At 38.0% G+C, this 26,884-nt stretch overlaps 1 protein-coding gene across 5 annotated transcripts in view; it reads right to left on the bottom strand.

Moving 5' to 3' along the window:
* SENP7 (SUMO specific peptidase 7) overlaps nt 1-26,884 on the bottom strand; it is a 157,450-nt gene that overhangs the window by 43,055 nt on the left and 87,511 nt on the right. For all 5 annotated transcript variants that reach the window (XR_007136604.1, XM_047793366.1, XM_047793375.1 and 2 more), the window contains 5 exons: nt 21,035-21,153; nt 9,145-9,326; nt 6,532-6,874; nt 5,262-5,419; nt 1,097-1,243 (listed from right to left, as the gene is read on the bottom strand). Coding sequence is in view for 4 of the 5 variants with exons in the window: in XM_047793366.1 (XP_047649322.1) it covers nt 1,097-1,243; nt 5,262-5,419; nt 6,532-6,874; nt 9,145-9,326; nt 21,035-21,153 (949 nt within the window). In the remaining variant the exon portion in view is untranslated. The remainder of the gene's footprint in view (nt 1-1,096; nt 1,244-5,261; nt 5,420-6,531; nt 6,875-9,144; nt 9,327-21,034; nt 21,154-26,884) is intronic.

The raw sequence follows: 26,884 nt of genomic DNA, 5'->3' as shown, positions 1-26,884 counted from the left end.
GTCCTCTCTATGACGTCTTCCCTGATCCCTTCAGAAAGATATTCCCATAAGATATTCCCATACTCGTTCCCATAAGCATCCTTCTTGTATGTTCCAGTGTACATTATACCATAATGAAAATATCTATTTACATGCTTATCTCTTCTATTAGACTCTAAGTTCTTTGAAAGCAGAGGTCATGTCTTGCCATTTTTATATTCCACATCCTATCTGTAAAACCGTGAAATATTAATAAAACTTCTAGGAAAGTATCTGAGTTATAATCTGACATAGTCAATTCAATTCAACTAATGTTTATAAGTGCCTATTTAGGTTTCAGCCATTTATGGAAGGTATACAAAGGAATAAAAGCATGGCTCTTTATCACGAGATGCTTAAAGGCTAATGGAAAGGTTTAGACAATAATACAATTGTAAACACTTAAACAAATCTTACAGCAGATGTAAAAAGTGCTATAAGTACACAGTAAAAGGAGAAGTCAATTCTGGCTAGGAAGGAGAAATAACAAAAAGTTTCCTGGAAGAGGAAGTATTTCTGATAAGACTTAAGAGATGGGATTTTAAACAGAAAAATAGTGAGAAAATACAGAGAACTGAGCAAAATCCAGTATGACTTTCATATGCAAAACATGAGAACTTAATATCAAAGAAAAAGTAGAAAAATATAATAGGAACTATTCCTGGAGATTCTTAAATGCCAAGTTCAGAAATTGGAGAACTCAGTTTATAACAATTTAATAGACAAGTAAAATAAGTTTTCTTCTTTTTGCTATCAACTACACACTAAATAAAAATTTACTTTACTATCAAATAAGTTTTAGAGCCCAAAGATATCAATGCTACACATAATCTTTTTCATACAGAATTTTCATTAGAGTAATCAGATCAGAGATATGATTTTAGAGAGTTCTATGTTTTCAAGATTTCCCTCCAATTAAAGACATGTTTCAAAATAGATATAATGACATATTCAGAATGTCCTATATAAAGTTAACTTCAATTCTATTTTCATCTGCACTAAAAAAAAAGAGAAGACAGTCTGAAAATGCCTTGTCCAGAACAAAAACTAAAAAAGAAAAAAAATTAAATATACTTACTGTAACACAACCTTTAGAAGCTCCTTTTATTTTACCAATATAAACAGAAGTAAATACAAAATCCAGTTGTAGATCCATCTCATTACTAGGCATAATAGAGGAAACGTTTTCCATGACAGGATTATATGTACACAATTCAGGTGAAGCCTAACAAGGAATAAATGATAAAATAACCTTAAATATTATAGAAACACTGACAATTTCAAAGTCAAATACATCTTTAAATTACTATTAATGAATTTGTGAAGGATTTTCCACTATTCTTACTGTGAAAAAATAGTTATCTAGATTTTTTTCTTAAAACATATATGATTTACCCTGAGGAAATAAACAGCTGAACCCTAAATTAACTTCATAGGTCTAAGTTCCAGAAATATATCCTCCTCTGTATCAAAGTCATGATTTCAAATTCAGGATTCCCTAGTAGACTTTATTCATTTTAAACTCAACAGAAATAAATTTAAGATTTATATAACATTTAGTTTAAAATGAATTTTCAAATATATTATTTCTTTCAATCACCACAACCACCCCATGGGGTAGCTTTGTTTTGTTTTGTTTTTTTCCGTTTCATAAGTTAATAGACATTTTGAATTGGTTAAGTGACTTGCATAGAGGCAAAACTATGACAAATCCAGGTTTCTATCCCAAAGTCAAGGGTTATTTCGACTACATAAAACTGCTTCCATAAACCGTCATGATGTTCTTAGCTATTGCACTTTTAGTGAGCAATGGAGGAATAGAAAGGGCCTAAGAACCATCTATTCCATCACATCTATATATGTTACTACATGCTCTATGCCTGAAAATAGCCAACTGTCTAAAACCTCAAAAATCATACCACTTCCGCTCAAACAACTCTGCTTTTAACAGGCAGTATCAGCATCAGCTACTTCCTGTGATCTCGTCTGAATTTTAAGCTGCCTTTTGATGACTTTTTCAATTCTATCGTTGCCTAGCCATTGCACATGATCCCTCCTTAACCTTAACATCACTAATGACTAAATAAATTATGACTACAGTAATTAAACATATGTACTCACTCTTCTACCACTAGAAAATGTAATTAATCCTCACCTGAAACATACACATTACTCATTATTTTGAAATTCAGCCCACAATGCCATTTACCTGCTTAAGAGAAAGTCTTTAGCATTCTCATCTTTTATTGCCTACTATACTCTTCTTCTTAAGCCCTAAGTAAAAAGGGGGAATCAAGTCAACTATAGGTAGCTCTAATCAGTCTGACAAATAATTATGCTTGTGTGTGTTTGTGTGGGGTTTTTTTAGGGCCACACCCATGACATATGGAGGTCCCCAGGCTAGGGGTCAAATTAGGAGTTGCAGCTGCCAGCCTATGCCACAGCCACAGCAACGCCAGATCCAAGCTGTGTCTGTGACCTACACTACAGCTCACAGCACCACCAGATACTTAACCCACTGAGCGAGGCCAGGGATCAAACCAGCATCCTCATAGATACTAGTAAGGTCCATTACCACTGAGCCACAACAGGAACTGCAGCTTGTGTGTGTTTTTAAGGGATAAAATGAGAAGATGGGATAGAAAGAATTCCTTACTTTGCCTCACATTTTGTAAAGATTAACTGCTTCTTGGAGTTCCCGTCGTGGCGCAGTGGTTAACGAATCCGACTAGGAACCATGAGGTTGTGGGTTCGGTCCCTGCCCTTGCTCAGTGGGTTAAGGATCCAGCGTTGCCGTGAGCTGTGGTGTAGGTTGCAGACGCGGCTCGGATCCCGCATTGCTGTGGCTCTGGCGTAGGCCGGTGGCTACAGCTCCGATTCAACCCCTAGCCTGGGAACCTCCATATGCCGCGGGAGCGGCCCAAGAAATAGCAACAACAACAACAACAACAATAACAACAACAACAACAACAAAAAAAGATTAACTGCTTCTTAAAATGGCCAATCCATATTTCTCACAAACCTCACTTAAAGCAGGAAACAAGGCAGAGTGTGCAGGTGTATCCTCCCTTATAGGTTTTGGTAGGTGTCCACATTATTTGTTGCTTGGTTGTGATTACATAAACTCTCAGTTCCATAAGAGACATTATTTATTTATTTTTGTTTGTTTGTTTGTTTTTTAAGGTTGAATGTGCAGCATATGGAAGTTCCAAGGCTAGGGGTGGAATCAGAGCTACAGCTGCCACCCTACACCACAGCCACTTCAACATGGGATTCAAGCCGAAACTGCAACCTACACCACAGCTCACAGCAACACCAGATCCCCAACCCACTGAGTAAGGCCAGGGACTGAACCTGCATCTTCATGGATTCTAGTTTGGTTTGTTACCACTGAGCCACAAGGGGAACTCCTGTTTTCTTTTAATGTGATCATTTCTTACTGTAGTGTCAATTTATATGCTGCCAAGGGACTATAATTCATTTTGAATTTTCAAGTTGTTATTATTGACAATGACACTTTTAATTACAAATGTAACTATGTCATCAGGCTACTGACCCAGTCAGGCAATAATGATTACATTTTAACAAAAACTCAGAGTTCCCATTGAGGCAAAAACAAATCCAACTAGTATCCGTGAGGATGCAGGCTTGATCTCTGGCCTCGCCCAGTGGGTTAAGGATCTAGCGTTGCCATGAATTATGGTGTAGGTCACAAATGCAGCTTGGATCTGGCATTGCTGTTATCTGGCATTGGTGTAGGCTGGCAGCTGTATCTCTGATTCAACCCCTAGCCTGGGAAACTCCATACGCCATGGGTGTGGCCCTAAAAAAAAAAAAAAGAAGAAGAAGAATAGAGTAACAGCTTCTGGCATTATTCAAAAACAACCAATAGAAGTTCACCATAGCTCTGCACTGGGGATGATTCGTAATCATTTCTTTACAATGATATAAGGATAATCAGAAGCTGATAATATGAAAAAATACTGACAATAAATAACTTGAACCTTACTTTAGAACTATACTCTTCAAAGTACTATGTCAAAAACATAACTGGCTGACATTAAACCAACAGACACTTCCACTTACTATTTTCTGAAAGAAGAGACAAAGGACTTACCAAACTGATGGGTTTGTGACATTGTTCTAAACATTTTCATATGTTTCACTTAATACTCAAAATAATCTTGTAAGGTAGGTGTTATTACCTTCATTCAGTATATAAGGAAACTCAGGCTTAAAAAAGTTAAGGAACTTGCCCAAATGGCAGAGCCAGGATTTGAACATATGTCTGCGTATCTCAAGAAGTCAGGCCTAAATAGCATGTGAGGAAAAGGAATAATTCCATTGTACTGTAAGACCAGACAAATACTAGAAACTGTTTAATTCTGGAAAACGTTTTGAGGAGTTCCCATCGTGGCTCGGTGGTTAACGAATCCAACGAGGAACCATGAGGTTGCAGGTTCGATCCCTAGCCTTGCTCAGTGGGTTAAGGATTCAGCGTTGCCATGACCTGTGGTTGTAGGTCACAGACGCAGCTCGGATCCGTGTGTTGCTGTGGCTCTGGCATAGGCCAGCGGCTACAGCTCCGATTGGACCCCTAGCCTGGGAATATCCATATGCCACAGGAACAGCCCTAGAAAAGGCAAAAAGTCAAAAAAAAAAAAAAAGAAAGAAAGAAAGAAAATGTTTTGATAAAGTGCTTAAATGTCCAATGAGAACCACAAAAAAAATTCAACTCATAGAATATTTAAACTGAAAAAATATGAATGACTAGAAAAAAATTGTGTAAGCCTTCTACTTCATCAAAAAAAAAGGGGGGGGGGTTCCCATTGTGGTGCAGCAGAAATGAATCCGACTAGAAACTGTGAGGTTGTGGATTCAATCCCTGGCCTCACTTAGCTAGTTAAGGATCCGGACTTGCCATGAGCTGTGCTGTAGGTCACAGATGTGGCTCAGATCCTGGGTTGCTGTGGCTGTGTCATAGGCTGGCAGCTGTAGCTCAGATTTGACCCCTAGCCTGGGAACCTCCATATGCCATGGGTGCAGTCCTAAAAAGCAACATAGATAAATAAATAAATAAATAAATACATATTTCCCCCAAACTAATACAAATGTTGCCTCAAAATTCAAACTAAGAAAATTTGTAATTTTTATATAATATTCTGCTTGATGAAACAAAAAACTGGCACTAGCCACTAGCGTATATTTAATTATTAATCTGTGAGAAGACAAAAATAAATTACCTGTACAGATTCACAAGTAATCAATGGTAGTTCCGACACTGCTGGTTCAGAAGTACTCTCATTTTCATTAGTAATGGCATGATCTTGCTTAGGTTGTAACTTAAGAATTTCTGAGCTTTTATGTTCAATGGGTCCTTCTTCATCACTGGAAACGACAACTAAAAAGGAAAAATATACTTTTTAAAAGTGTCACACTAATCACATATCAAAAAGGGAAACTTCTAATTCATGCAATATATCTTTCACAATTCCAATAAATCTAATCATCTAACTTTATTCAATTTAGAAGCTGGCCTATCATTCATTATCTGATTTATACTAGTTACAAACAACATTTCCATATTAGTGCTATCGTTCAGCAGTTACCTCCAACCTTACCTTCTAGAGGATGAAGATATTTAAAAATGGATAAAGCCATGAAGGAGAACTTAGGAACAAGTTCTAATCCTAATAACATATTGTGCCATCACTCTAAACTGTACTTTAAGCCCTGTTAAAATAGTTGCTTCTAGGAGGGGGAAATGGATAGCTAGGGAAAGGTGTGGGAAACTACTCACTAGATATTCTTTAGGATCTTTTTTGTAGCATGTGACTGCATCAAATACTTGAAAATTAAAATTGAAATTAATTAAATCAAAATTAATGACAATAATTAAAAAGCACAAACCCTATATTTCACCTTCATCAACCAAAACAACAATAATAATGGTCCTTACAGAATCTTATTACAAACTACTGAGGAGATAATTACAGTACACTAATCTAAAAAAAAATTACTTCTGCTTCCAAGTATGCCATTGTTTACCTAAATCAATATTACAAAATTCACAAGGAAGTCCCGAAACTCCAAATGTGTTTTTTTTCCTAAAGTTAATGTACTCCATAGGGATGTCATAAATAACTTTTTGCTCTTAGCAAAATTTGAGAGGAGAAAGAAGACAACTAAGTAGAGCTGAGAAAAATTTTTTTTTGGTCTTTCTGCCATTTCTTGGGCCGCTCCCGCGGCATATGGAGGTTCCCAGGCTAGGGGTCTAACCGAAGCTGTAGCCACCAGTCTACGCACGCCAGGGCCACAGCAATGTGGGATCCGAGCCGCGTCTGCAACCTACACCACAGCTCACAGCAACGCCAGATCCCTAACCCACTGAGCAAGGGCAGGGACCGAAACCGCAACCTCATAGTTCCTAGTCGGATTTGTTAACCACTGCGCCATGACAGGAACTCCGGAGCTGAGAAAATTAAGACCCTTTATTATCCTCATACTACTTACTTGGTTCAGCTGAGATAAAAGATTGGTTCTCTTCATTGTGTTCACTTAAAACAGGCTGTTCTATTGTATTCAATTCATTCTCATCCTTCTCAACCGGAGGAGAATTCCCCACACTATCAGTAGAAAGAGAGCTCTCAAAAGTTTCAGTGGTTGAACAGTCAGAGGTGATTTGGGGAACAGCACTCAAAGCCAACTCCTGACTATGAAGTGAGGATACTTCAATAAAATCACCTTCTGTAGGTTCAAGTGTAATTTCTTCAAGCAGTTTTTTTGAGTCTTCATGATAGTTTTCAATTGACTTTTCAAACTCAGTGCATACTGTTGGGTCATTTTCTTGTTCTTTCTGAACACAAATAAATGCATACAAAAATTAGCATTTTTCGAATGTGGCTAAACAATTTTTTTTAATTTAAATTCCTAAAGAATACAAAAGTAAAAATATTATATCATTTCTATAACCATAGGGATAGAAAACTACAAAATTTTACTACATTACTTTTGCCAGTGTCTCCCAAGTATACAGATACAGAGACTGGGGAGTTCCCTTGTGGCACAGCAGGTTAAGGATCCAGCATTGTCACTGCAGTGACTCAGGCCACTGCTGTAGTGTGGGTTCGATCCCTGGCCCAGGAACTTTTATATGCCATGGGCATAGCAAAAAAAAAAAAAATGAGAAGGGGAATGAACTCCTATATTTACAAGTGGTTCAGATGGTCTCCTACAATCTAAGTCAACTTTAAATGAGAGAAATTCTTTTTTTTAACAGTTTTATTTTGCAAAAGTTAAGAGGCCATTTGACATCATGTGACTTTAGAAACAAAAGTAAAAAAATTTTAAATTTAAGATAACAACATGAAAAGTTAGGAATATCAATCACAGCCTTCATATCTTTATTAATATATAAATCTAAATCATGTTTATAATTACAAACCAAATGCACTGCAAAATCCTGAAATGCCTTACAAGTCAAGGGAATCCAAAAGCTGTCTCCTGAGTGTACAAAAAAGGGAATCTTCCTATACAGCTGGTGGAAACATAAACTGGTGTAGCCACTACGGAAAAGCAGTATGGAGGTTCCTTAAAAACCTAAAAATAGAGTTGCCATTTGATCCAGCATTCCTTTGCCTGGGCAAATATCTGCAGAAACCTATAATTTGAAAAGATACATGCACCCCAATGTTAACTGCAGTGCTATTTACAACAGCAAAGACATGGGAGCAACCTAAACATCCACTGACAGAGGAGTGGATAAAGATTGTACAAACATACAATGGAATATTACTCAGCCATTAAAAAGAATGAAACAATGACATTTGCAGCAACACTGATGGACCTAGAGATTATCATACTAAGTGAAGTTAAGCTGGACAAAGACAAATATCATATGATGTCACTTATATATGGAATCTAAAATATAACACAAATGAGCTTATTTATGAAACAGAAAGAAACTCACAGACTTAAAATACAAACTTACATTACCAAAGGAGAAAGGGAGTGGGGGATAAATTAGGAGTTTGGGATTAGCAGATACGAACTACTCTATATATAAAATAGATAAATAAGGTCCTACTGTATAGCACAGGGAACTATATTCAATATTCTACAATAAATCATAATGGAAAAAATATGAAAAAGAATATTTGTATATATGTATAACTGAATCACTTTGCTATATACCAGAAACTAACACAACACTGTAAATCAACTATACTTCAATAAAATAAAATTTTAAAAAGTGTCTCCTTATGGCTTTGTTGTTAACTGCACACTAAGTCTCTGAAAATAAGTAATGCATGTATTAAGTATGGCAATTCCCTATGTACAATACAAAACTTCTGAAACTCTAAAGAGAAGTTTAAAGAAATTGGAAGTAAACTACACTGATATAATAAATCTGATAATAATGTCACAGAGCAAGTGCAAAAGCAATTGGCTGAACAGTATGAACAGAATCTGGTTAGAACAAGTTGGGAAAAAAAGAAAACAGTCCTAGAGGTTACATGCCAAACTATTAAGTCAGGAGTGGTATCAAGGAGAAGCAATTCTAACTTTTTTACTTGTTCGTAATAGCCCTATGTACGTGTAGTTTCCACCAACCATGAATTCTGCAAATGGAAACTGCAAACGAAAAATATTTGGGAAAATAATTCTAGAAAGTTCCAAAAGGCAAAATTTAAATTTGCTGTGCAAAGACTATTTACATAGCATTTACATTGTATTTACAGCCATTTACTTAGCAATTACATTCTATTAAGCATTATAAGTAGTCTAGAGATGATTTAAAATATATAGGAGAACACAGGTTACATTTAAATACTACAACATTTCACATAGGGATTTAAGCATCCACAGATTTTATTATGTGAGGGTCCTGGAACCAATACTCTGCAGATACTGAGTGATCACTGTACTTGAAATTTGTTCCCATAAGAGTATTGCCACCAAAAAATGCATTAAAGTATTTTTTTAAAGAGAATAAAAAAAAAGCAAAGAAAAGAAAGAAATCTGGTGATAAAAGCAGGAAGTTAGGAAAATATCATTCGGCACAGTCAATTCATTTTTATCACAGCATACGTTATTTCATACAACACCTAAAATACCTCTACTTACTGTCTGTTCTGCTGACTTATCCAAATAAGTAGAATTATGAGAATCAGTTAAATTACTTCTAAGCCTTTTCTTTCTCCTTCTGGGAATCAAAGTGGGTTCCATTTTTGAATCAGAATATGCATCATCCTTGTTTCTTCTTCCCTCTTCAAGATGATCACAATCTCTACTTCCACCACTGAGGTCTTAAAAAACAGAAGAGACATCAACATGGTCAAAAAGTACAGAAAAAAATCCCTTTTAGAAGAGCTCAAAGAAACATCACCAAAACTGCTATACTACTCTCAAAGCTAACTTTTTTTTTAAGGTTCACTGTTAAATTTTCATACTGACACAGATAAATATAAAGATATATCATTTTAAACTGTATACAGAAAGCAAATGTTCACTGTACAATAAATTATGACATAAGGAAAATATATTAAAAGGTAAGCTTTAGAAACCAAAGCAAAGCAACCAAACTATGTTTTTCTTTTTGCTATAACTGCATTTGATAATGTTACAAAAAAGTCTTAATAAAATTTTGAAAACTAATATCTTAAGATGATTTTTAAATTCATTGTGATTTTAGAAATTACACTAATTTAGAAATTACAACTAATGTAGCAATTAGTTGTCTTCTTAAAATATGTTTTACATATATATTTTTTAAAATGAAGTGACCATAATTTGAAAGAGTACTGATCACTACTCTTTTTTTTTTTTTTTCCCACTGTACAGCAAGGGGGTCAGGTTATTCTTACATGTATACATTACACTTACATTTTTCCCCCACCCTTTCTTCTGTTGCAACATGAGTATCTAGACAAAGTTCTCAATGCTACTCAGCAGGATCTCCTTGTAAATCTATTCTAAGTTGTGTCTGATAAGCCCAAGCTCCCGATCCCTCCCACTCCCTCCCCCTCCCATCAGGCAGCCACAAGTCTCTTCTCCAAGTCCATGATTTTCTTTTCTAAGGAGATGTTCGTTTGTGCTGCATATTAGATTCCAGCGATAAGTGATATCATATGGCATTTGTCTTTGTCTTTCTGGCTCATTTCACTCAGGATGAGATTCTCTAGTTCCACCCATGTTGCTGCAAATGGCATTATGTCATTCTTTTTTATGGCTGAGTAGTATTCCATTGTGTATAGATACCAGATCTTCCGAATCCAATCCTCTGTCGATGGACATTTGGGTTGTTTCCATGTCTTGGCTATTGTGAATAGTGCTGCAATGAACATGCGGGTGCACGTGTCTCTTTTAAGGAGAGTTTTGTCCGGATACATGCCCAAGAGTGGGATTGCGGGGTCATATGGAAGTTCTATGTATAGATTTCTGAGGTATCTCCAAACTGTTCTCCATAGTGGCTGTACCAGTTTACATTCCCACCACCAGTGCAGGAGGGTTCCCTTTTCTCCACAGCCCCTCCAGCACTTGTTATTTGTGGATTTATTAATGATGGCCATTCTGACTGGTGTGAGGTGGTATCTCATGGTAGTTTTGATTTGCATTTCTCTTATAACCAGCGATGTTGAGCATTTTTTCATGTGTTTGTTGGCCATCTGTATATCTTCTTTGGAGAAATGTCTATTCAGGTCTTTTGCAAATTTTTCCATTGATTGATTGGCTTTTTTGCTGCTGGGTTGTATAAGTTGTTTATATATTCTAGAGATTAAGCCCTTGTCGGCTGCATCATTTGAAACTATTTTCTCCCATTCTGTAAGTTGTCTTTTTGTTTTCTTTTGGGTTTCCTTTGCTGTGCAAAAGCTTTTCAGTTTGATGAGGTCCCATGGGTTTATGTTTCCTCTAATTTCTATTGCTTTGGGAGACTGACCTGAGAAAATATTCATGATGTTGATGTCAGAGAGTGTTTTGCTCATGTTTTCTTCTAGGAGTTTGATGGTGTCCTGTCGTATATTTAAGTCTTTCAGCCATTTGGAGTTTATTTTTGTGCATGGTGTGAGGGTGTGTTCTAGTTTCATTGCTTTGCATGCAGCTGTCCAGGTTTCCCAGCAATGCTTGCTGAATAGACTTTCTTTTTCCCATTTGATGTTCTTGCCTCCCTTGTCAAAGATTAATTGGCCATAGGTGTCAGGGTTGATTTCCGGATTCTCTATTCTGTTCCATTGGTCTGTCTGTCTGTTTTGATACCAGTCCCACACTGTTTTGATGACTGTGGCTTTGTAGTATTTCTTGAAGTCTGGGAGAGTGATGCCTCCTGCTTGGTTTTTGTTTCTCAGGATTGCTTTGGCGATTCTGGGTCTTTTGTGGTTCCATATAAATGTTTGGATTGTTTGTTCTAGTTCTGTGAAAAATGTCCTGGGTCATTTGATAGGGATTGCACTGAATCTGTAGATTGCTTTGGGTAGTATGGCCATTTTTACAATATTGCTTTTCCCAATCCAGGAACATGGAATATCTTTCCATGTCTTTACATCTTCTTTGATTTCTTTGATTAAAGTTTTATAGTTCTCGGCATACAGGTCCTTTACCTCCTTGGTCAGGTGGATTCCAAGGTATTTGATTTTGTGAGGTGCAATTTTAAAAGGTATGGTATTTTTGTATTCCTTTTCTAATATTTCATTGCTGGTATACAGAAATGCAACTGACTTCTGAATGTTAATCTTATATCCTGCTACTTTGCTGAATTTATGAATCAGTTCAAGGAGTTTTGGGGTTGAGTCCTTAGGGTTTTCTATGTATAGTATCATGTCATCTGCATACAGTGACAGTTTGATCTCTTCTCTTCCTATACGGATGCCTTTTATTTCTTTGGTTTGTCTAATTGCTGTGGCTAGGACTTCCAAAACGATGTTGAAGAGCAGTGGTGAGAGTGGGCATCCCTGTCTTGTTCCAGATTGGAGTGGGAAGGCTTTCAGTTTTTCCCCATTGAGGATTATATTTGCTGTGGGTTTCTCATCAATGGCTTTGATTATATTCAGGAATGTTCCCTCTATACCCACTTTGGCGAGGGTCTTGATCATGAATGGATGTTGGACTTTGTCAAATGCTTTTTCTGCGTCTATTGAGATGATCATATGATTTTTGACTTTTTTTTGTTAATATGGTGTATGATGCTGATTGATTTGTGTATGTTGAACCATCCTTGTGAACCTGGGATGAACCCCACCTGGTCATGGTGTATAATTTTTTTGGTATGTTGTTGGATTCGGTTGGCTAAGATTTTGTTGAGAATTTTTGCATCTATATTCATCAATGATATTGGGCGATCGTTTCCTTTTTTGGTGGTATCTCTGTCTGGTTTTGGAATGAGGGTGATGGTGGCATCATAGAATGTCTTTGGGAGTAGTCCTTCTTCTTCAACCTTTTGAAAGCGTTTCAGGAGGGTGGGCACCAATTCCTCTTTATATGTTTGATAGAATTCACCTGTGAAGCCATCTGGTCCTGGACTTTTATTTGTAGGGAGTGATTTTATGACCTCTTCCATTTCATTTCTAGTGATCGGTCTGTTCAGTTGGTCTGTTTCTACTTGATTCAGTTTTGGCAGGCTGTAAGATTCTAGAAAATTGTCCATTTCTTCCAGATTGTCAAACTTGTTGCCATATAGTTGTTCATAGTATTCTCTTATGGTTTTTTGTATTTCTGCTGTATCTGTTGTGATTTCTCCTTTTTCATTTCTAATTTTGGTTATTTGGGTTCTTTCTCTCCTCTTTTTAGTGAGTCTGGCCAGGGGTTTGTCAATTTTGTTCACCTTTTCAAAGAACCAGCTCTTGGTTTATTCAATTTTCTCTATTGTTTTTTGAGTCTCTATTTGATTGATTTCTTCTTTGATCTTTATAATTTCCTTCCTTCTGCTGACTTTAGGCCTTTTTTGTTCTTCTTTTTCTAATTCATTTAGGTGGAGGGTTAAGTTGTCCATTTGGGATCTTTCTTCTTTTTTGAGAAAGGCCTGTATTGCTATAAATTTCCCTCTGAGCACTGCTTTCGCAGCATCCCATAGATTTTGAGCAGTTGTGTCTTCATTATCATTTGTTTCAAGGTAGTTTTTAATTTCCTTCTTGATTTCCTCATTGACCCGTTGGTTTTTTAGTAGCATGTTGTTTAGTCTCCATGCAGTCGGTTTTTTCTCTTTCCTTTTCCCATGGTTGATTTCTAATTTCATGGCATTGTGGTCAGAGAAGATACTTGAGATGATTTCTATGCTCCTAAATGTATTGAGATGAGCTTTGTGTCCCAATATGTGGTCGATTCTTGAGACTGTTCCATGAGCATTTGAGAAGAATGTGTATTCTGCTTTTTTTGGATGTAGTGTCCTGAAGATATCAATGAAGTCTAACTTTTCTATTGTTTCCTTTAGGATCTCTGTTGCTTTATTGGTTTTCTGTCTAGAGGATCTGTCCATTGATGTGAGGGGGGTATTAAGGTCTCCTACTATGATTGTCTTCTCATCAATATCTCCCTTTATGTCTGTTAATATTTGTTGTATGTATCTGGGTGCTCCTGTATTTGGGGCATGTATGTTGACGATAGTAACATCCTCTCCTTGGATGGATCCCTTAATCATTAAGTAGTGTCCTTCTTTGTATTTCTTTATGTCTTTTGTTTTAAAGTCTATTTTGTCTGATATGAGCGTTGCGACTCCTGCTTTTCTGTCATGTCTATTGGCGTGAAATATTTTTCCCCACCCTTTCACTTTCAATCTATATGTATCTTTTGTCCTAAGGTGAGTTTCTTGTAGGCAGCATATTGAAGGTTTTGCCTTTTTATCCACTCAGCCCCTCTGTGTCTTTTGATTGGGGCGTTCAGTCCATTGACATTTAAGGTGATAATTGATAGATGATTATTTATTGCCATTTGAACCTCGTGTTCCAGTTGATTCTATGGTTCTCCATTCTTCCTTCTTTTTTTTTTTTTGGTTGGATGGTCTCCTGTTATTATCTGCTTGAGTGTATTTTTTTTTTCATTTTTTGCAAATGCAATATTTGGTTTTGGTTTTGGCTTGTGGTTGCCCTGTTTTTTAAGTATGCTAACCCCTTCCCATAACTGTGTGTTTTAGCCTGATGGTCCTGTATGTTCAAACACTTCATTACTATATTAAAATTAAGAAGAGAAACATACAAGCAAACAAAAAGGGTTATTTACTTCCTAACATCCCTTGCCTACATTTTATGGTTTTGATGACTCTTTTTTATTTTTTTCTTTTTAATTTTATTTTGTTTGAAGCATGTTCATGATTAAATCTGTATGCTGGCTTATTTGAGTGACTGCTCTCTGATTGTGGTTTCCTCAGTCCTAGTTCTTCCTCTTTTTCTTTTTTTTTTTTTCTTTTCTTTATTCTTCCCTTTCCTTCCTTTCTTTTTGGTTCAGAGAAGCCCTTTCAATATTTCCTTTAACCTGGGTTTTGTGTTGCAGTATTCTTTAAGTTTTTGTTTGTTGGAAACAATTTTTATTTCCCCTTCTATTTGAAATGATATTCTTGCTGGATAGAGTATGCTAGCTTGCATATTTTTTCCTTTGAGCACTTTAAATATCTCTTGCCATTCCCTCCTGGCCTGTAGTGTTTCTGTAGAGAAGTCAGCTGATATTCTTATGGGGGTTCCCTTGTAGGTAACCTTCTGTTTTTCTCTTGCTGCCTTTAGGATCCTCTCTTTATCACTAACTTTTGCCATTTTTATTATGATGTGTCTTGCTGTGGGTCTATTTGGGTTCAGTTTGTTTGGGGCCCTCTGTGCTTCTTGTATCTTGAACCCAGCATCCTTTAGATTTGGGAAGTTTCCAGCGATAATTTTTCTTCAAATATATTTTCCATCCCCTTATCTTTTTCTACTCCTTCTGGAATTCCTATTATGCGTAGATTGGCCCGCTTTATATTATCCCATAGGTCTCTTATATTGCTTTCCAGTTTTTTGATTCGGTTTTCTGTCTGTTGACCGGATTGAGTGATTTCCATTATTCTATCTTCCTTATCACTGATTCGTTCTTCTGCATTATTCATTCTGGTTTTTACTGCCCTTAGTTCAGTTTCCATCTCTGCAAATGAATGTTCTAGTTCTTCTTGGCTCCTCCTTATATGTTCTAGTTCCTTTCTGAGAGTATCTGCATTACTGTTCATATCTTCTCTTAATTCCTTCAGTATTTTCACTATTTCTCTTTTGAAGTCCAGGTCTGTCAGACTGCAGAGATCTGTTTCATTGTTGACTGTTTTAGGTGAGTTCTCCTGTTGGTTTGACTGGGGGTGGTTTCTCTGCTTCTTCATCTTGCTTGTTGTTTTCTTTCTCCTGAGGGAGTTGTACTCTCCGTTATCGGGCAGTGTTTGCCTTGTCACTGCCGTGGAATATTTCCTGAGGGCTGGCGTTGTTGGTCAATCTTTTTTGAGGCAGTGTGGCTTTTCTGGAGTGTTGATGGGGCTAACAGAGTTTTTTTGAAGCAAAGGAGGACTTCCTGAGGGCAGACAGGACTGGGAGGTCCACACCACGATGGTAGCAGATTTCACTTGGTCATGCAGAGCTTGCTCTGGTGTTTTTAGGCTGTGGGGTTCTTGCAGGGGATTGGCGGTGTTGGGCAGCTGTTCCTCAGGAGTGCAGCACCCCCTGGGGGCTGGAGCAGCTATCTGGGTCACTGAGAACCTAAGAAGCTCTTCCCTAGGGCAGCCCAACTCAGAAGGATGGCCTGAGAATGTAGGCAGATCTTTTCACAGTCTGGCCAAGCTTGTTGCAGCTTTTCTGGGCTGCAGGGGCTCTTCTAGGGGGCTGGTAGTGCTGAGCAGCTATTCCGTGGGAGTGGGGCACCCCCTAGGGGCTTGGGCGGGTAGCAGGGTCACTGGAAAACGAAGAGGCTCCTCCCCAGGGCAGCCCGACTCAGAAAGACTGTCTGAGATCTTTTCCCGACTCGGCCAGGCTTGTTGCAGCTTTTCTGGGCTGTAGGGGGTCCTGCCTGGAGCTGGCAGTCCTATGCAGCTGATCCACTAGGGCACCCCCTGGGGACTAGGGCGGGTAGCAGGGCCGTTGGAAACCGAAGAGGCTCCTCCCCGGGGCAGCCCGACTCAGAATAACCGTCCGGGAACTAGGCAGATCTATTCACTGCCTGGCTAGGCTTGTTCTAGCTTTTCTGGGCTGCAGGCCTTTTCTTGGGGGCTGGTGGTGTTTGGTGCTACTCTGCGGAAGTGTAGCCCCTCCAAAGGGCAAGCAGGCCTGTGCAGGGACAGCCCCTGCGGTGGTAGGCTTCAGGCAATTGTTGAGGCCAGCCCTCCTGGATGGCAGGCAGCCCCAGGTTCAGCAAGAGCGTAGGGGGTGGCGTGGGTGGGGGGAGGGGATGCACTGGGAAGCACAGCTTTCAGCTAGCTAGCGGGCCTGTAAGCTTGCTGTGGCGTGGGGGGTCTTCTATGGGGACCCACCCCTTCTTCTCTCCCCTCCCCAGCATGGGCGCAGACCAGGCTCTTTTCCCAGGTTCCCTCTGATGCGGCTTTCCACTTCCCTGCCCCTAGAGTATTGCTCCCTTCCTCTGCCACAGCTTTGTTTTCTAGTCTCCCAGGCAGTCTCTGCCCCGTCAAATGGTTTCTAGACCTCCCAAGCAGTTTCTGCTCCGCCCTGCCCCCCCAGCCCGGGGACTAACCTCTGGAGCTTAGGTCTCGGTGCCCAACCCCCACCCAGGCGTCCCCCGGCCCTTTCTCAGGGACTAACCTCTGGAGCTGAGGACTCGGTGCCCAGCCCCCACCCAGGCGTCTCAATTTTTGGTGACTGTGCCCGTAGTTCAGATGGTCCGTTCAGTTCTTGATTGGCTTTTCCGTACTCCAACTTACTGCTACACTCTTCTCTGCATCTGGAGATTCCTCCGGTTCGTTTGATCTTTCCCCCATGTAGGTGACTTTCCAGGGTGCGGGATCCCTTTCTCCTCCACAGTTCCCTTTCGGGAGCGCCCGTCCCGCTCGGATTCACCTCTCATTCTCCTCTTTTCTCCCGTTCTGCCCCGTAATGTCACGAACTTCTTGCCGTTATTGGAGTTTAGGTTCTTCTGCCAGCGATTGGTTGCTGTTCTGTGCGAGTCATTTATTCTGTAGATGTGCTTTTTTTTGTTGTGTTTGTGGGAGAGGGCGAGCGTGTCCCCCTACTCCTCCGCCATCTTGTCCTCTCCTGATCACTACTCTTTTAAAAAAGAGTTAAATGCCTTTTCTCAGCAGCTGTGATATTAATCATTCACAAGGCTATCAATTTGCTTCAGTTTATTTATTTTTTTATTTTTATTTTATTTTATTTTTTTTTGCTTTTTAGGGCCACACTCAAAGCATATGAAGTTTCCAGGCTAGAGGTCAAGTTGGATGCAGCCTCCAGCCTACACCACAGCCACAGCAACATAGGATCCTAGCCATGTCTGAGACCTACACCACAGCTCACGGCAATGCCAGATCCCTAACCCAATGAGTGAAGCCAGGGATCAAACCTGCATCCCCATGGATACTAGTCGGATTTGTTTCTGCTGCAGTACTGGGAACTCCTGGTTCAGGTTTTGGTTTTTGTTTGTTTGTTTTTTTTTTTCACTTTAAAAATAAAGACCCTATAATTTTAAATCTCCAATAAATCTGTTACCCTACAGAAAAGTAAGTGTTCCCTGTAAGTCAAAAAAGCATAATTTTGAAACCTGTGTTCAATTATTACTAAACATACTTAGTATTTCAGTTATCAAACATATGGACTGCAGAAAAATACCTTCCAAAAGGTTCTACCTAACTGAAGCTTATCCTGAATTATTTTGCTTTCTGAATCTGTATCATACAGGTACCAACTCAGAGTTTATACAAAGGAAGTCCCAAAGTAGCTTCCTTGAATTCTTAACTTAAAATTCATGAACACTAACTGGCCTAACTTATCCATTCACTCACAGTTCTTCAATACTACATACCTTCTCTTCAAACTATTCTTACTCTTACTCTAACTTTATAAACATCTAATGGCTAACATTCATAATATCTCTGTTATTCCTTAAAAGGCAGGAATGTGGGCAAAAGTATAAGACCATCAATAGTCTCCCAATTTCCACAGAAAATACTTTTTACCCCCTCCCCCAGGAAAATAAACTTCCCCCAAATTATCAACGCAGTATTTTGAAAAGCACAATAAATTTTACTTGTAATTTTGTAAACTGTAAAGACAGTCAAACACAATTTCTACATATAAATACTATATCAATTACAATTTCTAAACATAAATACTAAGGCAAACAGATTGGTGAAAGAAATGAGAGTTCCTGTCATGGCGCAGTGGTTAACGAATCCGACTAGGAACCATGAGGTTGCCGGTTCGATCTCTGGCCTTGCTCAGTGTGTTAAGGATCTGGCGTTGCCGTGAGCTGTGGTGTAGGTCGCAGATGCGGCTCCGATCCCGCGTTGCTGTGGCTCTGGCGTAGGCTGGCAGCTACAGCTCCGATTAGACCCCTAGCCTGGGAAACTCCATATGCCTCAGGAGCAGCCCAGGAAATGGCAAAAACACAAAAAAAAAAAAAAAAAAAAAGGAAGAAATAGACTATCTCATGGAAACAGGAATAAATATATTAGATAGAGCTAGACATTACAAAAACAAGACTCTACCAGAGTTCCCGTCGTGGTGCAGTGGTTAACGAATCCAACTAGGAACCATGAGGTTGCGGGTTCAATCCCTGGCCTTGCTCAGTGGGTTAAGGATCCGGCATTGCCGTGAGCTGTGGTGTAGGTTGCAGATGTGGCTCGGATCCCACGTTGCTGTGGCTCTGGCATAGGCTGGTGGCTATGGCTCCGATTAGACCCCTAGCCCGGGAATCTCCATATGCTGCGAAAGCGGCCCTAGAAAAGGCAAGAAGACAAAAAAAAAAAACAAAAACAAGACTCTACCTGAAAATATATACGATTTAACTTGCAAATACTACAAGCATATAAAAGTAAAGAGATGACAAATTCCTGTAGACAAAAGACTGTTAAATATTTCCAATTTATCATATTCATAAAAGCAAATTCCACAATATACTGCAAAAGAAAGGTACACCTCCAGTGTGGGGAATACAGTCAGTAACTATGTAATATCTTTGCATGGTGATCATAACTAGACTTATCATGGTGATTATTTTGAAATGTACAGAAATACTGAATCATTATGTTGTATAATAGGAACTAACACAGTGTTGCAAGTCAATTATAACCTACAACAACAAACAAACTTGTAGAAAAAGAGATCAGATTTGTGGTTATTAGAATTTGGGGGGGACTAAAGAAGGTAGCCAACAGGTACAAACTTCTAGTTCTAGGATAAATGAGTTTTAGGGATATATTATAAAACATGATAAATATAATTAACAGTGCTATATGTTAAACATGAAAGTTGTTGGGGGAGTAAATACTACGAGTTTCCCTCACACAGAAAAAAAAATTTTCTATTTCTTTAATTTTGTATCTATTGGAGATGCATGTTCACTAAATCTACTGTGATGATCATTTCATGATGTATGTAAGTCAAAACATTATGCTATACACCTTAAACTTAAATAGTGCTACATACATGTCAATTATACCTCAAAAAAAATGGAAGAAAAAAATTTTTAATGGTATATCTAGGGTTTAATTCAGAACTCCCATTAATTTGTGCATGGGCTTTTGTTACACCACTGGTATCAGACAATCATCTATAGGATGAAAATATGGTGACTTTCAATAAGTTTCAACAGCTAATTTTCCTAAAAACACTACATAAGAGGATAATCTTCAGGATTACTAAGAAACTATAAAATGTTTCTTTTATCATGCATTTTTTAGCATGTGTTCCCTACTGTAAGTCTAAAATTCCACTGTTACTTTGAAAGAATACTGAAGGGAACATATTAGAAAGCTTCTTATTTAACTATTCCTACTCTACCCAGGAAAGCAATAAAGGTTTAATAGTGTCTTGAGAGTGTCTGAATTGAGCCCATTTGTACAAATACTTATGCTTTACATTGTAATTAAAGATAATTATTTCTGGGAAAATGACAATTTTTAAGAAAATAAATGTCTTTCTTATATGCAGATAGCACTTAGTGACTAATTGAAAGATTTTGTCTACAGAATCACAATGCTTTCTCTAGAGACTGCCCTCAAAAGAGTTGCAGCTGGTTTCTTGTATACATCAAAGACACTAGTCTAGTTTCCTTTTAAGTTTTCCTGAAAAATGCTATTTAAAATGTGTAAAAATGTGTTTCAAATTAAGTACAAAGCATTTCTGCACAGTGTCCTTAAAGGACCAGCTTTTCTTATGAGTAAATTATAAAATCATTCCGGAAACAAAATACTTGAACTAGTCTGAAGCTTTCAATAATCCAAGAGATCCCTGAATATGTTAGTTTCACATGTGACTAATGTAGTAATTGTTCTGGTGCAAATTTTTATAAATTATTTTAAAATCTTTTTAAAAAGAGACAGAAAGGAAGAAAGAAGTCAGCTAATTAACCCTATAGACAAGGAGACTTAAAATAAATTTTCAGAAGTCCAGGATGTATTTACCTTTAAATTTCCTAATAGTGGCTTATATTAGCATCCTTCTAGAGTTGAGAGAAATTCTAATAAATAAAGAATGTATTTCATAGCAGGAGGACAGACAGTGGGAAGCTAATAATGATAATGGAGTCAGCAGCAATGTCAATTATTAGACATATCCATAGAAACAACACTTAGAAATAGCAAAAACAACATTATAACTTTATAGCTACATGCCCAGCACCCCTCCTCCCCCAAAAAAAGAAAAAAGAAAAGAAATACCATTCAAATTTAACTTCTGGATTTAGTAAATGAATCAAGAGATGTGTATGATAGTATACAAGTAGTAAATTTAGCAATCTTCTTTGCATTGTTAAATAATCTCCCTTTACTTTCATGTATCTTTTAAATGAAAGATTAAAGTTATTTATAACAAAATCATTTAAAATGTAACAGACAAAAATTCAAAGGTTCACAAACCTGTAGGTTGAGTATCAGAAATTACAAGAAAAATGCCATCATCAACTCCTCGCTTTCCTTTAGTGTGTGCAGCCTGCTCTGCATAATTATTGTCTACTGTTTTACTTGGTTGTGAACTCCTACAAAACAAAAGAATATCATATTCAATTCTTCTAAACATAAATGAATTTAGAAGCCAGTTGGCACATATTTTTATATTTAAAAATAACAGGTAACAAATTGAGTCTCATAGAGCAGAGAATATGATCTGAATAGTTGAAAGAATATTAAACTATGATTTGAGAAATAAGTTCTTACCCCTACTCTACCTCCATGTTTCTTTGGGTGAAAAGAATAAGATACATGCATCACAGAATTGTGCACGTGCAAACTAAACAAAGAATATTACAAGTATTAAATACATCAAAGTGGTGGAAAAAGTGAAAACTCTATAAACACAAGTACATGATAACTACATTTCTGTGTAATCGAAAAAAAAGTCAAAGGTGGAGTTCCCACTACGGCACAGTGGCTTAAGGATCTGGCATTGTTTCTGCAGCAGCACAGGTTTGATCCCTAGCCCAGCACAGTGGGTTAAGTATCTGGTATTGCTGCTGCTGTGACATAGGTTGCAACTGCAGCTCAGATGCTATCCTTGGCCCAGGAACTTCCATATGTCATGGAATCAGCCAAAAAAAAACCCAAAAAAAGTCAAATGTAATTGTTAATATATTTCAAACACGGTTCACATAGCAAAAGTTATGTACAAAATAAAAATTTTTGAGTGTGGTAACAAATTTCACCTATAGAGAAAATAATTTAAAATACAAGTTACTGGTTTAAAAGTATAAAAATATAACAGTGTATGAAAAACAAGTTTTGGATGATAAGCATAATATCACTAATAATGAAAATGTAATACAATAATAGTATGGTACTGTAATACTTCACCCCACTTTCAGTAATTGTTAGACTGTCCAGACAAAAATATCAAGAAGAAACATTGGATTAGAACCATAAATTTGACTAAACAGACCTAACATGTATTTATAAAACATGGCATCCAGTATCACCAAAATATAAATTCAACTTAAGTGTACACAGAACATTCCCCAGGTTAAGTCATACAACAGGCCACAAAGCACGTCTTAATAAATTTAAGAACACTCATTGTAAATCAACTATAATAACAATTGTTTTTTAATTTAAGAACACTGAAACCTATGAAGTATCTTTCCCAGCCACAACTATACAAAACTAGAAATCAGTAATAGGAGGAAAGCTTGAAAACTCACAAATATGTGGGGATTAAATAATATGCTCCTGAATAACCAATTAGCCAAAGAAGAACTCAAAAGGAAGATCAAGAAATACCTTTTTTTTTTGTCTTTTGTCTTTTTAGGGCTGCATCCATGGCATATGGAGGTTCCCAGGTTAGGGGTCTAATTGGAGTTGTTGCTACTGGCCTACACCAGAGCCACAAGCAACGCCAGATCCAAGCTGTGTCTGCAACCTACACCACAGTTCACGGCAACGCCAGAGCCTTAACCCACTGAGTGAGGCCAGGGATCAAACCTCGGGGTTCCTAGTCAGATTCATTAACCACTGAGCCACAAAGGGAACTCCAAGATATATCTTGAAACAGATGCAAACTGGTATATATAGGATGGATAAACAACAAGTCCTACTGTATTGAACAGGGAACTATATTCAATATCCTGTGATAAACCATAATGGAAAAGGACATGAATAAGAATATATATACACACACACACACACATATATCTAAATTGGTCAATAACAAGTAAGGAGATTAGTTATCAAAAACCCTCCAACACACCAAAGCCTAGGACCAAATGGTTTCATTGGTTATTCTACCAAACTACTAAATAAGAATTATTGCCAATCCTTCTCAAAACTCTTCCAAAAAATTCAAGAGGTAGGGAAACTTCTAAACTCATTTTAGAATGCCATCATTAATCTAATACCAAAGCCAGATAAGGACACTACAGGAAAAGAAAACTGTAGACCAAATATCCCTGATGCATATAGATACAAAAATCCCAATCAAAGTATTAGGAAACCAAATTCCAAAATACATTAAAGGACCATAGTAAGTGGGATTTATTACAGAGATGCAAGAATATCCAAAAATTAATGTGATAAACCACATTAATAAAATAAAAGATAAAAATCATCCGGGAGGGGGTTCCCTTTGGGGCTCAGTGGTTAATGAACCCAAATAGGATCCATGAGGATGCATGTTCAATCCCTGGCCTAGCTTATTGGGTTAAGGATCTGGCATTGCCATGAGCTGTGGTGTAGGGTGCAGAGGTAGCTCAGATTCCATATTGCTATGGCTGTGGCATAGGCTGGGAGCTGTAGCTCTGATTCCACCCCTAGCCTGGGAACTTCCATGTCCGCAGGTGAGGCCCTAAAAAGAAAAAAAAAAATCATCTATGAGTACCCGTTGTGGTGCAATAGGATCTGTTGTGTCCGTGTAGCACCAGGATGCAGATTCAAAACAGTGGGTTAAAGGATCTGGTGTTGCCACAGCTAGCATCCATGAGGACCCAGGTTTGATCCCTGGCCTTGCTCAGTGGGTACAGAAGGAACATTACTTGTACATAATAAAGACCAATACAACAAAACCCACAGCTAACATCATATGGAGCAATAAGGTCCTCTAAATATAGGGAATTTGTATTTTGATCACTGATTGCTGTTTCTGATCATGGATAAGCAGACACAGACAGACAGCCATTGCTGTAACAACCATTACCATGGTTACAACAGTCTCCCCATCCAGCTAAAACACTTCTATGAGATTTAAAGAGCTAGGATCTATTTTTGTTTTATTTCTCCCCTTCATTTTTCCCATTTTCTCCTTATGGGAACCAAACATGTAAGGACTAGGACATTTAAAAGCAATTACATATACAAGGACATTTAGAAAGTCATAGACAGGGAGTTCCTAAGACAACACTGTCTCTGTGAAAATGAGGGTTCAATTCCTGGCCTTGCTCAGTGGGTTAAGGATCCAGCATTGCTGCAAACTGCTTTGTAGGTCACAGATGTGGTTCAGATCCAGTGTTGCTATAGCTGTGGCACAGGCTGCAGCTGAAGCTCTGATTCAACACCTGGTCTGGGAACTTTCATGTGCCAGAGGTGCAGCTATAAAAAGGAAAGAAGAAAAAAAAAAAAGTCACAGCCATGCCTGAGGAGAGACATAGGCTCAGAAAAGACCTAAAAAGGCCTTTTTTCTTTTTTCTTTTTGTCTTTTTGCCTTTTCTAGGACCACTCCCGAAGCATATGGAGTTTCCCAGGCTAGGGGTCCAATCGGAGCTGTAGCCGCCGGCCTACGCCAGAGCCACAGCAACGCCGGATCCGAGCCGCGTCTGGAACCTACACCACAGCTCATGGCAATGCTGGATCCTTAACCCACTGAGCAAGGCCAGGGATTGAACCTGCAACTTCATGGTTCCTAGTCAGATTCGTTAACTACTGTGCCACGAAAGGAACTCCTAAAAAAGCATTTTTTATATATTAGGCTGATCACTGGAACAGGGACATGTTATAACATTTTTATTGAAAAAAAAAAAAAAAGTTTCTGTTGTGGCTCGGTGGTAACAAACTTGACCAAGATCTATGAGGATGCAAGTTCAATCCCTGGCCTCGCTCAGTGGGTTAAGGATCCAGCATTGCTGTGAGAGGTGGTGTAGGTTGCAGATGCAGATCCCGCATTGCTGTTGCTGTGGCATAGACCAGCAGCTATAGATCCAATTCCACCCCTGGCCTGGGAACTTACATCTGCCATGGGAACAGCCCCAAAAAGACAGAAAAAAAATAAAACAAAATAAATTTTAAAATAGAAACAAACAAAAGAGAAAACCTAGCAAATGCCAGGGAAGAAAGAGAATCTGATTTCCAGACTGTCCATGTTATAAGATCCAAACATCAAGTTTCCAGCAATAAAAACAAAAACCACAAGGAAGAAGTTCCCATCGTGGCTAAGTGGTTAACAAATCCGACTAGGAACCACAAGGTTGCAGGTTCAATCCCTGGCCTTGCCCAATGGGTTAAGGATCCAGCATTACCGTGAGCTGTGGTGTAGGCTGCAAATGCGGCTCAGATCCCTCATTGCTGAGGCTCTGATGTAGGCCTGCGGCTACAGCTCCAATTAGACCCCTAGCCTAGGAACCTCCATATTCCACAGGAGCAGCCCTAGAAAAGGCAAAAAGACAGAGAAAAAAAAAAAAAAGCCACAAGGCATATAAAGAAAGTCTTGGCCAATTCAAAAGAAAAAATAAAAAAACAAATCAACAGAATCTGTCCCTGAAAAAAATCCATCAACAGAATCTATCCCTGAAAAAATCCAATGGAAGACTCAACAGACAAAGACTTAAAATGACTGCCTTAAAGACTTTCAAAGAGCTAAAAGAAATCTTGGACAAAATCAAGAAAATTATTTGTGACAAAAAGAAAATATCAATAAAAGACAAAATACAAAAATGAACCAAAAGGGAATTCTAGAGCTTAAAAAAGTACAATAACTAAAATGAAATTTTTATTAGAGGTATTCAAAATCAGATTTTCATGAGAAGAAGAAACAGTGAATATGAAGATATGATCATGGAAATTATCAAATCTGAAGTACAGAAAGAAAAAAAATTTAAGAAAACTGAACAGAGCCTAAGGAACCTATGGGACACCAAGAAATGGACTAATATGCTCATTGATGGAGTCTCAGAGAAGAAAGAGAAGGGGACAAAGATATTATTGGAATAAATAACCATCAAAAGAATTCCAAATTAAAATAAAAATAGAAGACATGAATATAAACATCCAAGAAGCCCAAGAAACTACATATAGAATAGAATGAATGAGACCTACACCAAGAAATGTTATAATCATATTGTCCAAGGGCAAAGGAACATGGAGAACCTTGAAAACACAAAGAAAGAAGTTACTCATCACATACAAAAGGTTCTCAATAAGATTATCAGCAGATTTCTCATAAAAAAACCATGCTAACAAGAAGAAACTGGGCTGGTATATTCAAGGTACTGAAGGAAAAATCTTTTAAACAGAAATACTGTATCTAGTGAAAATGTCCTTCAAAAATTGAGGACAAACTTAAGACATTCTAAGCTAAACAAAAGGCTGAGAGAGTTCATTACCACTGGACTACCCAATAAGAAATAATAGACATTGGAGTTCCCGTTGTGGTGCAGCAAAAACAAATCTGACTAGAATCCATGAGGATGTGGGTTCAATCCCTGGCCTCACTCAGTGGGTCAGAGATCTGGCATTGCCGTGAGCTGTGGTGTAGGTCGAAGACATGGCTTGGATCCCTCACTGCTGTGCCTGTGGAGTAGGCCAGCAGCTGTAGATCCAATTCAACCCCTAGACTGGAAACTTCCATAACTGTGGGTGCAGCCCTAAAAAGCAAAAAAAGAAAAGAAAAGAAAAAGAAATAGTAGAAAGAGTTCTTCATGTTGAAATGATAAGACATTAAACGGGATCTCAGGAGTTCCCTTTTGGCCTAGGGGGTTAAGGATATGACATTGTCACTGAAGCGGCCTAGGTGGTTGCTATGATGCAGGTTCAGTCCCTAGCCTGGGAACTACCACAGGTTGCAGGCAAAGACAAATGCAAAAAGAAAAAGTAACTCAAAGCCACATGAAGAAATAAAGATAATTAGTAAAAGTAAATTCCATGGACAATTATAAAATCTTTTATTATAACTTTGTTTGTAACTTGCCTGTTTGTTTTAAACATGATTTAAGAGAAGACTAATGCATTTCTGAAAATTATTAGACTACATTTCTGAATATACAAATGCATAAAGATATTATTTTATGACATCAA

This window comes from Phacochoerus africanus, chromosome 1 (assembly GCF_016906955.1).
Source record: "Phacochoerus africanus isolate WHEZ1 chromosome 1, ROS_Pafr_v1, whole genome shotgun sequence".
Classification (NCBI taxonomy): domain Eukaryota; kingdom Metazoa; phylum Chordata; class Mammalia; order Artiodactyla; family Suidae; genus Phacochoerus; species Phacochoerus africanus.
The sequence above is the reverse complement of the archived record's forward strand: the minus strand, read 5'-3'. Positions and strand labels throughout refer to the sequence as shown.